The 14,166-nt window shown below is 48.5% G+C and overlaps 1 protein-coding gene across 1 annotated transcript in view; it reads right to left on the reverse strand.

Moving 5' to 3' along the window:
* Nucleotides 1–13,210: 13,210 nt before the first annotated feature.
* The window catches only part of LOC125435069 (FXYD domain-containing ion transport regulator 7-like), a 31,154-nt gene continuing 30,198 nt past the window's right edge, over nt 13,211–14,166 (reverse strand). The window contains exon 6 of the mRNA XM_048501087.1: nt 13,211–13,972. Within this exon, the coding sequence (XP_048357044.1) occupies nt 13,953–13,972 (20 nt within the window). The 3' untranslated portion in view covers nt 13,211–13,952. The remainder of the gene's footprint in view (nt 13,973–14,166) is intronic.

The raw sequence follows: 14,166 nt of genomic DNA on the forward strand, positions 1-14,166 counted from the left end.
TGGAAGAACTCTATAATTCCCGAAGCCTAAAGAAAGCCCAAAATATTCGGAGAGACCCGTCTCATCCAGCACACTCTCTTTTTGAACTGTTACCATCTGGCAGACGATACAGGTCTATCAAAACTAGGACTAAGAGGCTTAGAGACAGCTTCTACTCTAGAGCTGTGGCTATGCTAAACTCTGCGGCTTCGTGTTGATGTGTTTGGGGCTGTGTAGGGATGGGTGGAGGAAGGGGAAAGTGAGGATGGGGTATGAGTCTGAAATTGTGTGCATCGAGGAATGCTGCTGTAAATTTTGTTGTGCTTGCACAATGACAATAAAATGCTTATGCTTATGGGAGAAAGGACCCCGGACTTTCACTCTTCCAAGAGTGACAGTCTAGGATGGTGAGCAGAGGTAGATTGTAAGGATTCATCTTACAAAATGTTAAAAACACAATAGAAAGGACAACAGAGATAAATGTTTTTTTCTTTTTTTAAATTGATTTTCAAACATCTATTGGAATAAATGCTATGTGTAGTGTGTCATCAAAAGGTCTATCTTATTTGTTCATATACTTTACATGTAAGCTCCATGTTTTTTCAAATTTTTCTGGGTTTCCTCTCAATTTCCATGTTAGTTTATCTGTTGTCATTATATTTGTTATGTTTATTTACCAGTTTTCTAATGTTGGCAAATACTACATTACTACACTGATGGTGAATCAGCCACTCTACCAAAAGCAAGATAAAGGCCCCTTCTGCACATGCAGAATTATGCACTTTCAATCCACTTTCAATGCACTTTGCAGCTGTGCGGAATAGCAAAATCTCTACTTGCAAACATTGGTGAAAGCGGATTGAAAAGTGCGGAACAGGCCAAAGGTTGAGTATATAGTTGTCAACCTGAATTACATTGCAGCATTGTAAAAACCAGTGTACAACACAGTTAGGCCGTTTCCGCACGGCCCCCCAGGCGCCCCCACGCCGGCAAGAATTCTGCCGGCGTGGGGGCGGAGGCCGTTCGCACGCAAGCGTGCGAGCGGCCTCAGGAGAGGCCGGCGGACAACAGGCGGCTCCGCATGGAGCCGCCTCTGCCCCCTTCCCTTTCCCACTCACCAGGGGTCGGAGGACAGTGAGGGAGGGGCTTCGGAGGCCAGCAGGCCGACGACGGGGACAAGGTGAGTGGGAAAGGGAAGGGAAACAGCATGTTCCCGGCGGTGCCGTTCACACCGCGCCGCCGGGAACACGCTGTTGGGGCAAAAACAACCCTTTAAAGGGTTGTTTTTTAGGGCGGCCTGACGCGAATGGCTCCCTGGGGGCGGCGTTTTTGCCGTCCCCAGGGCGCCATAAAAGGGCCGTGCGGAAACGGCCTTAGATTCTGGCCAGCCCTAAACATTGGTCCAAATTCTCTCTTGCAATCATATTAAAGAACATTTCTCCACTGTTTGCATAGGAAGCCTTGTTTGCCTATTCAAAAACAAAACACAAACTTTCCCCCAAATCAGACAGCTTTTGAGGAGAGCAAGTTGGTTCCCAGTTTCTAGTTCCCAGTTGGTACCCAGTTAAGTTGGGTCCAAGTTGGTTCCCAGTTTCTCGTTTGCACTTCCTAGTTCCTTATTTACACATGCATTGACAAATAGTGAAGACAATGTAAAAATTCTGTGCCCCAGAATAAGACTTGGACCTTGACAAATCATTCACCCCTGCATTTTGGGAATTCTATCTTTGTAAGGAGCAAGGCCCCTGTACGAAGGATCTGAGAAGAAAACCCAGGAGAGGGCATACAAGGGGTCAGCTCGATAGCGATAGCATTAGAGACTCTTCCATCCTTTTGTGTTACCTCTTGTCTGCCCTTAGACTGGTGCCCTCCTTCTCAGAAGTTAAGTGTCCTTCTCTTCCCTAGCTAGCAAGGTAGTGGCAGGCAGAGCCATAGCAAGGGGGGAAAGTGCCCTGTACACTGGTGCGTTCTCCGCCCCGTCCCGTCCTAGAACACCCCGTCCCGCCCCCGGAATGCCCCCACCACACCCCCACAGGGGTGTGCGCCTGGTGCATCGTGCCCCCCCATCCCCTCGGAGCTACGCCTCTGGTGGCAGGCTACCTCTGGCCTTTCTGCATGTGCAGAGTAATGCACTTTCAATGCACTTTGAAGCTGGATTTCACTGTGTGGAATAGCAAAACCCACTTTCAAACAATTGTGAAAGTGGATTGCATTATTCAATGGGGTTCCCTAGTAATCTTCAATGGGGTTCCCTAGTAAACATTTACTTTTTAATCAGTGTGTTGACACCTCTCTGAGCAGTAGTCTGCCAATATCTCCACCCGCTTCCTCTGAGGGAACATATTAAGAAACTGGGAACCAACTTCAATCTCCTTGAAGGATCTGCTTTCTCTCCTATATTTTAAAACATGTGCAACCTCCAGCCTGATGAAGAGGTCTGGTGGCTTCAAAAGCTGGCACAGTGTTTTGTGAAAGTGTAAAGAGTATTACAAGGATTTCATTTTACATGGATTTAGTGGCTGGCACCCGATTCCCTGAGTTTGTTGTCTTTCTGCCAGTGCAGGGCTTGGGTTCCCTGAAATCCTACACCAAAGGACATCTTTGGTTACAACAAATATAATTTCTGGTTAATTACCTGACTAAATAGGCACTGTGTGTTTTTGCTGGTTGACACGAGGACATGCTGTAATTTGGCCCCTGTGTGTGTGTGTGTTCTGCGCCTTTCCAATGTATGCTGACCCTATGGATTAATGACCTCCTAAACATACTATCATTAAAAGCCTTATTCTGGTCTTGCAAACTGTGGGCCATGGCTTCCTTTATTGAGTCAGTTCCCCTAACTCTGGGTCTTCATCTTTTCTTTCAAGTTTTCCCAGCATTATTGTCTTTTCCAGTGAGTCTTCTCATAATGTGACTGAAGTACGATAGCCTCAGCTTCCAGGGAGAGTTCAAGCTGGGCATTTTTAAATGAAAGAACATTTGGGCATGTGAGTTCATCCCCGCAGTCAGAAGTGGGTCAGATCCCAAGCTTAGGCCTATACCACGGGTCGGCAACCTGCAGCTTGCAAGACGCAAACGGCTCTTTTGTACTTGTGCTGCAGCTCTCGGCGTGGCTGCCCATTCCTGGGGAGCGTGTGGAGAGGGGAGAAAAAAGCGGCGCCCGGCTCAGGCCGGGGCCGCCAACTGCACGCTCTCCACTGGAGCAGAGTGCGCGGAGAACCCCCTCCCCTGCTTAAAGGTAAAAAAACAAAATACACAGTGTTATCTTCCTTTTAAATGTCTTTGCTTTCCGTGGAAAATGGGTCCAAATGGCTCTTTGAGTGTAAAAGGTTGCCGGCCTCTGGCCTATACAAATAGAGGCCAAGTGCTTGGAAGAACTATGGAAACTTAATGGTTAGATGATGTAGCGAAGCAGCAAAGTTGGGGAGAGCAAAATAGAGTAGACATGTGTGTTTGTCTGGAAGAAACAATGAGCGAGGCAGTGCAGTGCAATGGTTGGAATATCCAGTTAGGATCAGGGAGAGAGCCAGGCTCAATTCTCCACTCCACTCAGCCTAAGACATTGTTGCGAGAAACATATGGCAGAGAACAAACACGATAAGAAAAAAGGAGTGGACATCAGCAAGTGGAGAAATTTTTTTTGAAAAATATCATAAGAACATAAGAACATAAGAACAAGCCAGCTGGATCAGACCAAAGTCCATCTAGTCCAGCTCTCTGCTACTCGCAGTGGCCCACCAGGTGCCTTTGGGAGCTCACATGCAAGATATGAAAGCAATGGCCTTCTGCGGCTGTTGCTCCCGATCACCTGGTCTGTTAAGGCATTTGCAATCTCAGATCAAGGAGGATCAAGATTGGTAGCCATAAATCGACTTCTCCTCCATAAATCTGTCCAAGCCCCTTTTAAAGCTATCCAGGTTAGTGGCCATCACCACCTCCTGTGGCAGCATATTCCAAACACCAATCACACGTTGCGTGAAGAAGTGTTTCCTTTTATTAGTCCTAATTCTTCCCCTCCAGCATTTTCAATGAATGCCCCCTGGTTCTAGTATTGTGAGAAAGAGAGAAAAATTTCTCTCTGTCAACATTTTCTACCCCATGCATAATTTTGTAGACTTCAATCATGTCCCCCCTCAGCCGCCTCCTCTCCAAACTAAAGAGTCCCAATCACTTCCCTTCATTGGCCTGATTTTTGTTTATAGTATACCAGGTGAACTAGAGCAGGGGTCTTCAACCTGCGGCTCTCCAGATGTTCATGGACTATAATTCCCATCATCCCCTGCCACCATGGCCAATTGGCCATGCTGGCAGGGGATGATGGGAATTGTAGTCCATGAACATCTGGAGAGCCGCAGGTTGCAGTCCCCTGAACTAGAGGAATGTTGCCTTCTTCCTTTGCAAAGCTTGCGCCAGTTTGCCACTTAAAGCATCCCACCCCCCTAAATAGGCTGCTCCTTAGTGGTGTAGCCCAGGGGTAGGGAACCTGCGGCTCTCCAGATGTTCAGGAACTACAATTCCCATCAGCCTCTGTCAGCATGGCCAATTGGCCATGCTGGTAGGGGCTGATGGGAATTGTAGTTCCTGAACATCTGGAGAGCCGCAGGTTCCCTACCCCTGGTGTAGCCAGTCCCACTGTCTACCAGGGGTCTGCAACCTGTGGCTCTCCAGATGTTCATGGACTACAATTCCCATCAGCCCCTGCCACCATGGCAAAGTGGCAGGGCTGATGGGAACTGTAGTCCATGAACATCTGGAGAGCTGCAGGTTGCAGACCCCTGGCCCAATAGGCAATCCAAGACTGCAGTCATTCCCCTATTTCGAGTAGCCGTCCTCCCTACGCCGCAGCTCACATCCTCCAGAGCCATCAGTTCTTGGAAAGGCTTCAACATCCCCCAGCTGCATGCCTTGAATGAGTCCTCAGTCTGTGTTCCGATCCTCCTGCCTCCGTACCCTGTTGCCTTGCCAGCTGGCTGGGAGGTTAGGAAAGGGTGCCGTAGCGAGGAATCTACAGACAAGCAAAGCTGCCTTACATCCATAGCCTTGCCAATTCTGGGTTAGGGGAAATGCAAGAGATTTGGAGGTGGAAGGTGGGGTTGGGGGGAGGGAAGGCTCTCCCCAGATAGCATGCCATTGAGTGCATTCTCCGAAACATCCATTTCCTCCAGAAGAACTGATCCCTGTAGTCTGGAGATCAGTTGTAATTCTGGGAGAGCTTCAAGAAAGATCTTTGGACTATCTCAGGGGTTCCCAGCAGGGGCGTACCGCCCAGGGGGACATATGAGGTCAAATGTCCCCGGGCTGCTGCCATTTAGTCTCCTGGGGGGTAGAAAATCACTCCTTCCCCCTGGGTCCATGCAGTGACTTCAAGACCTGGTATAAAAAAAGTTGTTTGGTCATGGAGGGGGAGGGCGCCCGCCCATACCAGAGGGGTGTGTGTGTGTGTGTGTGTGTGTGTGTGTGAGAGAGAGAGAGAGAGAGAGAGAGAGAGAGAGAGAGAGAGAGAGAGGCTACATTTTCCCTAGATACATCTCTGGTTCCCAACCTTTTTTAAAACTCGGGTACTCCTTGGCAACCCATTTCCCTAAATTGGTGCCCCCATATTAGCAAATCTATTATGTAATTTTTTCCTTGTACGGTCAAACGCATACCTTTATGAGCTGGGAACCACTAGTCTATCTGGATCAACAACGCTGGCATGTTTGGTCTCTTATGAGCACAAAGGTGCTGTGCCTGACATATCCCACCCTGCAGTGGCTCAAGTTTAATTTGAGCTTGCAGGTTGGGTGGCTGATCTCTCCCACCCCCTCTGCCTGTTGGAGAGATTAACTCAGAATGCTTGGGCATTGCAGGGCACTACCACGTTTTAACTTGGGAACTGCCCTCCCTCTGACCCTGCTTCTCTTTCTGGCCGATGACCCACTGCAGGGTATTTTAGCTCTGATGCTAAAAGTCACACCAGAATTGCTCTCGCTTTCCCTGTGGAAAGCAAGAAGCACAACACAGGGCAAGAGGAAGCCAATTACCCACCAGTGCTCTGGCTCATGGTGGGACCGGAAGCATTTTGGGGTTTGCCCCAACACGCTTCTGGTCCCACCACATGCCAGAGCGCCGGTGGGCAATTGGCTTCTGTGTACTTTGCTTTCCCATTCTTCACATGGATCTTCATGGAATCTCACATGTCTACAGATCTCTCCTGTATATACAGTGCCTCAGACTCACACACATGATGCCAGACCAGCTGGCTACTTTTGATAGGAAAAAGTACCCTTTGGATTTGGTCCTTCCTTCCTTCCTTCCTTCCTTCCTTCCTTCCTTCCTTCCTTCCAACTGCAACCTGACTGTGAACAGAATCGACTTTCATAAATGTAAGCTTTACTTTTTGCAATATCTTTCTTGGCAGATTTATTCACTGCATACAATACCATGCTTCTATGATGAGACCAAACTCGGCTATATTAACCAAATATCCCAATACTGCCTTCCTCTGGGATTCAGCTGCCAGCCCCTCTCTCCTTCACTGGGGAAAAGGACCATTAGAAATGGACAGTGATTTCCAAATCTGACATCATTAGCCATCAGCCGTTCTTGGCACCATTAAAGTTTCCACTTATGATTATTGCTCAACCATATTCTATCACACTCCTGTGAAACATTTGGGCATCAGTCCAGTCGATGTGGGATTTTTAATCATGCTTAACTTTAAAGGCAAATGAAATATGATTGTCTCTTTTGTTACCCCAGTCAGCAAAAGAAGATGGTTGAGTGTCCACTGAGTCACAGAAGTGAATCAAATCAAGATATAAGAATTCATAAGAAGGACCTTGCTGGATCAGACCAAGGGTCCAGTTAGCCCAGCATCTTCTCACACAGGGGTCATCCTGTAACTCTGGATGGTCAGCAATGGGATATTCAGACCCTGATCTTGCCTCCTGGCACTGGAATTCAGGGATTTACTGCCTTTTAATGCAGAGGTTTCCTTTAGTCACCATGGCTAGTAGTCATTGGTGGGTTCCACGCACCACAAGTATACCTGGCTGAGAAGGAAAATATCCTGTTTTGGGGAAGAACTACGCATTGGTCTCTTCCCCCAAACAGGGTCTTGCCTGTTATTTTTATTTCAACCTTTTTTTAAAAAAATCATTAAACTAGCGATCTTTTTGCAAAATCCCGGGTTTCAAGCACTTCCTGTTTACCTATGCTAATTATGGCAGCTAGAAACGTGCAATTCCCCCCTTCCTCCACCCACCATTTCAGTGGATTCTCTAGAGCATAGGTGTCAAACTCATGGCCCTCCAGATGTTATGGACTTCAGTTCCCCAGCATGTTGCTGGCAGGGGATGATGGGAACTGTAGTCCATAACATCTGGAGGGGCGCGAGTTTGACACCTGTGCTCTAGAGAGTCCACTCAAAATGGTGGTCGCCATGGTCAGATGGGGGGGGGGGAGTTCTTGGTTGTGGGTGGGATCTCTTGCTGCCCACCTTTCAAAAGTCCCAAACCTGGGTGGGGGGGAGGTGGAGAGATACTTTTCTTTTTCTTTTCTTGCCTGGGTACTGTGTGGCCATAGAGGTCCCCTAGAGACCTCCATAGCTACACATGCATCCTGGGAAGGGGGGGAAAAGCATCCCTATGCGAAAGAGCTGCAGTGTTTGCTGCTGCTTTTTGAATGGGTAAGCTTCCATCTGCGAAGAGGCGGAGGGGGAAATGGGTTCATTCATAATGAGTTACACTCATTAGGAATGCGCTGTGTGGAATGCACCACTGATAGACCCGTCCTCCATTGATAGACCTGTCCTCCATTCATAAACCCGTTCTCCATGGTAATAGGTCAGCCCTCCATATAGAACAGCCTCAAAAAGCTTTGATGCCCAGGTTTCATCCTAGCATTGCCTAATTACAGAACAGTATAGCATGATACCATTAGCATAACAGAGATGGGTCTCTAGCTCAGCCATAGAATATCTGTTGGGCATACAGACAGCCCCCAGCTTCAGTCCCTAGAATGTATGGTTAAAAGGCTCAAGTAACTGACGATGTGAAGGACTTTCATCTAGTGTTTGCTATAGGAAAAGGAGTTTCCTTTTCTAAAATTCAGTTTTTAGATCTAGTGAATGAGTCCTCTTATTCTCCTTTGTTTTCTCTTCGAAAAGGGGGATTTCCCTTTCATTTCAATTTCTCTTTGTAGACAAATCAATGCACCCTTTTGTAACTTCAGTTCTTGTAAGTGTTTTATGTGGCACACTGCAGAGCGATGCTCTAGCAGGAGAGTAGGAAAGTTTGGGAGCAACTGCCAGCCTCTGAGCGCCCGCAGAGCGAAATTCTGAAATTTTGCACAGCCTCCTTTCCTTCCCCTCTTCCCCGAATTTCTCTTGGATTAGAATGGAATCGATCAGAAGCTGACACCAAATTCCTGGAAGGAGGAAGAGATTGTTGGATTTCGGGGAGGAACTGGATGAAGAGGAATTAAGGGAACCTCTTGCAACAAACTTACCTCTGCTTGAGACCACGGAGAGCAGCTGCCAGCCAGAGTAAGCAATTCTGATGACCTTGACGGACCAAAGGTCAGACTCAGCGTGAAGCAGTTTTCCCCTTATTTATGTGTTCAGCCATAAAACCACATGATCATCTTTCAGATCCAACTTACCTAATAAAGCAATGATTCAGTCAAGTCCCGGGGCGGGTGGTGGGGGGAGGACCATCTACAAGCCTTTTGTGGTACATTCAGTACTCTGTGTGTGAGGTAACTGCCCACTTTGCCCAATGGGCAATACGCCTCTGATGTGTGTCTGTGTCTGTGTCTGTGTGTGTGTGTGTGTGTGAAAGAAAGAGAGAGAGAGAGAGAGAGAGAGAGAGAGAGAGAGAGAGAGAGAGAGAGAGAGCTCTGTGCATTTGGGCCTTCAGGCAGCTTTTCCTCCCCATTTGCAGTGATTTCCAACAGCCAGCAAAGCCAGCCATTTTATACTGCTCACTTTGAACTGAGGATATCATCCCGGAACCTTAATTTCTTATCTGAAGTGCTTTCAAAAGTGGCAACTAGGAATCATATCTTACCTCAAGGACTTGGCTGATGTTTACTGGGTACAAGACTCCACTGGAACGACTGCCTAAAATCACTGTATGCATTGTATGCATATATCATTTTTGTTTGCCGTCAAGTCACAGCTGATTTATGGCAAGTTGGCAACCCCTGCTGGGGTTTTCAAAGCAAGGAACATTCAGAGGCGGCTTTCCATTGCCTGCTTCTGCATCCAAACCCTGGTATTCCTTGGTTGTCTCCCATCTAAATACTGAATAAGGCTGAGCCTGTGTAGCTTCTATGATCTGATGAGATCGGGCTATCCAGGTCCAAGTATCATAAATATACCTGTATAAAATTTCCTGATCTGGAGTGCTGGCTCTATGTTCTAATTTTTTGTGGCTAAGGAAGAGTCATCAATAATAACAGTAAAGTATTTGCCCTTGCAAATATTTCCTTACCAATTTTGTTTTAACTAAAGGAGTAGGAAATTTTACAGACAGTGTTTGGAAGAATTCTGGGGGCGTCTGGCTCTTCCTCGTTTAGTAAGGGACAGACACAGCCCTACCTGTGCAAGAGACGGAGACAGCTCGTATTTGATTGTCTGATTTTAAACCTGAACATAATGTAAAGATGCAAAAATCTGGAGGTCGCATCTCTCAGCAAATCGGCTGTCCACACTTCAGACAAGAAAAGCTGAGACATCTGGAAACGATTGGGCTCACTCCGACATTGGGCTCACTCTGACAGCAGAATTTCATGGGGAGGAGGGTTGGTTGTTTGTTTTTAGCAAGTTCAGGCTATTTCATGTGACCCAGAATGTTTTCGACAAAGTCCTGGGCCTGGTTTTCTCTTGACAATATCTGCAGCAGCTCTTTCGCCTTGGAAGATTTTGCAAAACAGGAGAGAGAGAGAGAGAGAGAGAGAGAGAGAGAGAGAGAGAGAGAGAGAGAGAGATCTCAACTCCGTTCTCTGGTTTCCCCCCTCCCCCTCCCCGACCAACCCCTCCCAAGCCACACATTGATTCTTGCTGAGGGTGATCTTCATCAAGTGTCTTCTCTGCATCTTGGCGCCCAACTTGTGATCTAGGCAAGAGATCAATTCTGCTGTCTGAAAGAGAGGGGAAAGGACAGTATACTTGCATGGAGATGTTCCTGCAGTGGGCGTTGCTCTGGAGGGGTGGATGACCTCATCTCTCTCCTTCTCCCCCCCCCCCCGCACAGCATCCTGCCTCAATGGAAGTCCAGAGGATGCCATGCCAAAGATCGTCTCTCACTATAATGCCCTGATTGTTGATGATGGCTGTGGTATCCTCCAGATCCAGAGGCAAGGCACGGAACGGGGACATTTCTGTGTTCCCTCCCCACCATCCTGCCATCTAGGATTGTCAGTTCCAGCTTGGGAAATTCCTGGGGAAGAAGAAGAGTTTGGATTTATACCCCACCTTTCTCTCCTGTAAGGAGACTCAAGGTGGCTTACAAGCTCCTTTCCCTTCCTCTCCCCACAATAGACCCCTTGTGAGGCAGGTGGGGCTGAGAGAGTTCTGAAGAACTGTGACTAGCCCAAGGTCACCCAGCAGGAATGTAGGAGTGTGGAAACACATCTGGTTCTCCAGGTAAGCCTCTGTCACTCAGGTGGAGGAGTGGGGAATCATACCTAGTTCTCCAAATTAGAATCCACCTGCTCTTAACCACTGTACCATGCTGGCTCTCAAGAGTGGGGGCAATTCTGTGTGTGTGTGTGTGTGTTGGGATTTAGGGAGAAGATGGTGGTTAGGTGGGATATCATTCCATAGACAGTCCACCCTCCCAATTTTCCACTTCCTCCAGGCAAATGACCTGTGTAGTCTGGAGATGACTTGCATTTCTGGGCAAGCTCCAGTCTTCACCTGGAAGTTAGCAAACCAAACCACTCTGCAGAGGCATATGGGGTGGAAATGGTGCCGGGGGACAAAACCTCCTCCGAGCGCCACCCCCGCGGGTCACAGAGCACCCCCTGCAGGTCATGGAGCGCCCCTGAGTAGCCCTGACAATAACATGGGCAGGGCCGAGGGAGGCCGAAGACGAGGCAGCAGCTGCCTCTTTGTCTTCGACCTCCCCCGACCCTGCCAATGTCATCGTTGGGGCTACATGGGAGCAGGGTTATGCAGGGGTGGGGGCGACAACCATCTGATCACATTTTGCACCCCCACATGACCAGGTTAGTTGTGCCTGGGGACATGGGTTACCCCGTGTCCCCAATCAGATGTGCCCCTGCCACTCGGCGCCACAGGTTAAGAATACTGGTGAGCCAACACAAGTTTCATTCCACAGCATTAAAAATGTCATTTCTATATTTAAATACAACTCTTATTTGAAAGTACATGAAGGTACTCTTCCAACATAGATTCTCTAATCTTAGCAGTTGTGACAAAACAATACAGCTCTTGGCTGAAATACAAACTTAAAAGATACAGCAATCTGCTACTGAATAAATTGAGGTGAACACAATCATGCTGTTACATACTAAAGTTTTAAAGATACAGCGCCAAAGCTTGAAATGATAGGAAAGTCAGTTAGTACTTTCTCGTGCTGGCCAAACTCTGGTTTAGTTCGATCTCTGGGTTTCTTCAGCTGGGCCCAGTTACTCACATATAGATTTGCTGTTAGGAAACTCAACAGTTTTTTGAGATAATTGCTCCTGCTCGCTCAAGAACATAAGAACATAAGAATGAGCCTGCTGGATCAGACCAGAGTCCATCTAGTCCAGCATTCTGCTACTCACAGTGGCCCATCAGGTGTCTTTGGGAGCTCACATGCAGGATGTGATAGCAATGGCCTGCTGCTGCTGCTCCTGAGCACCTGGTCTGCTAAGGCATTTGCAATCCGAGATCAAGGAGGATCAAGATTGGTAGCCATAGATCGACTTCTCCTCCATAAATCTGTCCAAGCCCTTTTTAAAGCTATCCAGGTTAGTGGCCATCACCACCTCCAGAACGCCCCCGCCACACCCCCACACCCAGTGCATCATGCCCCCATGTCCCCTTGGAGCTACGCCTCTGCTTCATCATTCATTCTTGAGGTTGGCAACCCGGGAGGGATGGATTATCAGAGGAGAGTGTTAGCAGAGTACTTAAACAAGCCACAGTTAGTTGGAATGGGGAGGGCATGAGGAGGCAGTTAATCTACTCCAGGTCCATAAAATCCTTGAGGAAAAAGGACTTGGGGGGTAGAGAGAAATCCCCCAAATATTTTTTCCGCAAACCCCTCTCCCCACGAGCATTTTGCGCGTTTCCAGTTTGGTTTCTGGAATAGCAAATATTGGTGGTTGAACACCCAGTGTTAGTGTAGCAAAATGGGAAATGCCAAGACAAAATAGGCATTTCTGCATGCTTAAGGAACTCCTTGGAGTCTCAAAAGGGTTCACCATCACTGTTCTAGATAGAGACAGGGGTGTCCAACTCTGGCGCCCCAGGTGTTCATGGACTACAATTCTCATCTGTCCCTGCCAGCCTGGCCAATTGATGGGAATGGTAGTCCATGAACACCTGGGGCGCCAGAGTTGGACACCCCTGAAGTAAGGGGCATGGAATCAGCTGGACCACGTGAGCTAAGCAAGAACTACCCAGCATACCATTTCCCTTTCCAGTGGGGATGCAGCATGGAGCCACAGCCAGGAGGTGTGGCAGTCTGCCACCCCCTCTGTGTGTTGCCCAGGGCAGCTGCTCCCTCACCCCACCCTAGATCTGCCCCCTTATCTGCCTTCCATATGGCAGAGCTCACAGGACCTCCTTGAGCTAACCATTCCGTCTCTATCTCTTGTCTCTCATAGGGCCGTTGCAAGGGCAAAATGCAGAGAGTCGTTCTGTGCCCAGAGCTCCTTAACAGGGAAGGTGAGATAAAAACCGATTAACAAATCCTGTTCCTCAAAGAGAAATAAAACGTTCGGAAGGATTTTTCCCCCATCAGTCACATTTGAAACAAGTATCACTTGCTAAAGCGGAAATTTCAGCTCTGACAATTACAGAACGTATCACAATCGAATCGAAACAGTTCTGGTCCACTCATCTGAATGAATTCGTTTCGAAATCAGATTTTTGAAGAAAGGGGAGACGGTCAAGGCAAAGAGTTTCGTCGGGTTGAGAGTTTTACTGTTTGACTCAGAGCACGTCAGAGCAGAACTAATGGAAACAGGAACTCTTTAGGGGCCCCAAAAGAAAACACAAGGCAAAAGATGCTAAGTTAGAAAACCCCACATTTATTGATCGGTCAAATTTTGCTCCATGCGTGGATGAAAGACACGGAGAGGGGGGGGATGGTAAAGAGCAGAGAGAGCTGTGGGCAGCGCCACCTGGAGGCAGTGGAGAACATTTCAAAAAAGCATGCTCTCCCTCATTCGGATTCCTAGGCCGGCCTCTATCCCTGGCCTAGAGGTGACCCGATGCCTCCCCTGCCAGAGGGACAGGGCAACTATTTGGAGAGCTTCCCCAGAGGCTGTTGGGGCCATTTGGCTTTGCAGCTCAGCAGGGGGGGGGGCATCGAAAGCAGCATAGCAGCAGCAATGGAAGGTTACTTTTGCCCATCAGTCGGGCATCCTTGTGGATGTATTTCTGGAGGGTGGCAGCAGGCAACGTTATTGCAGTGTAAGAGACTTTTGCGGGTAGGGGACTACAGGAACCAGCCCCCTAGCAGGGCGGGTGCTAGTAGAAACTGACAGGCAGTGGGACAGCACTGCCCCAATGGCCCGTGTAGCACCTGACCCTCCCGGATGCCTGCCCCATCATGCAATGGAAGCGCGCAAAGAGCTAACTGGTTATAAAATTGCCCCTCCTTTTTGTGTGTGTGTGTGTGTTTTTTTGTAGAGGATAAAACGGAGAGCCCCTCCCTTCCCGGGCGGCCGGGGCCAAGGTCTCAGGAGAAAGATCCTAGGCGCAGTTCATCCCCCAGCCAGTAGGGAGCAGCACGTCTTGGCGATGGCATCTACACGCTGCCAGCTGGAGCTAGGACAGAGAAGGATGAGTGAGGTCGAGAGAGGGATCCCAGTATCCAGGTGCAAAACAACATCTTTCCTGAGGTGCCGAGGGAATATTGCTCTCAGTTGCCATAGCGTCGCCATAGAAACCCCCCTCCCCAGCAACCGCAGCAGCGTCAGCACACTCCATGGCAATGGGTGGTGGAGGGGAGCCTTTCTCAG

This window comes from Sphaerodactylus townsendi, linkage group LG06 (assembly GCF_021028975.2).
Source record: "Sphaerodactylus townsendi isolate TG3544 linkage group LG06, MPM_Stown_v2.3, whole genome shotgun sequence".
NCBI classification, from domain to species: domain Eukaryota; kingdom Metazoa; phylum Chordata; class Lepidosauria; order Squamata; family Sphaerodactylidae; genus Sphaerodactylus; species Sphaerodactylus townsendi.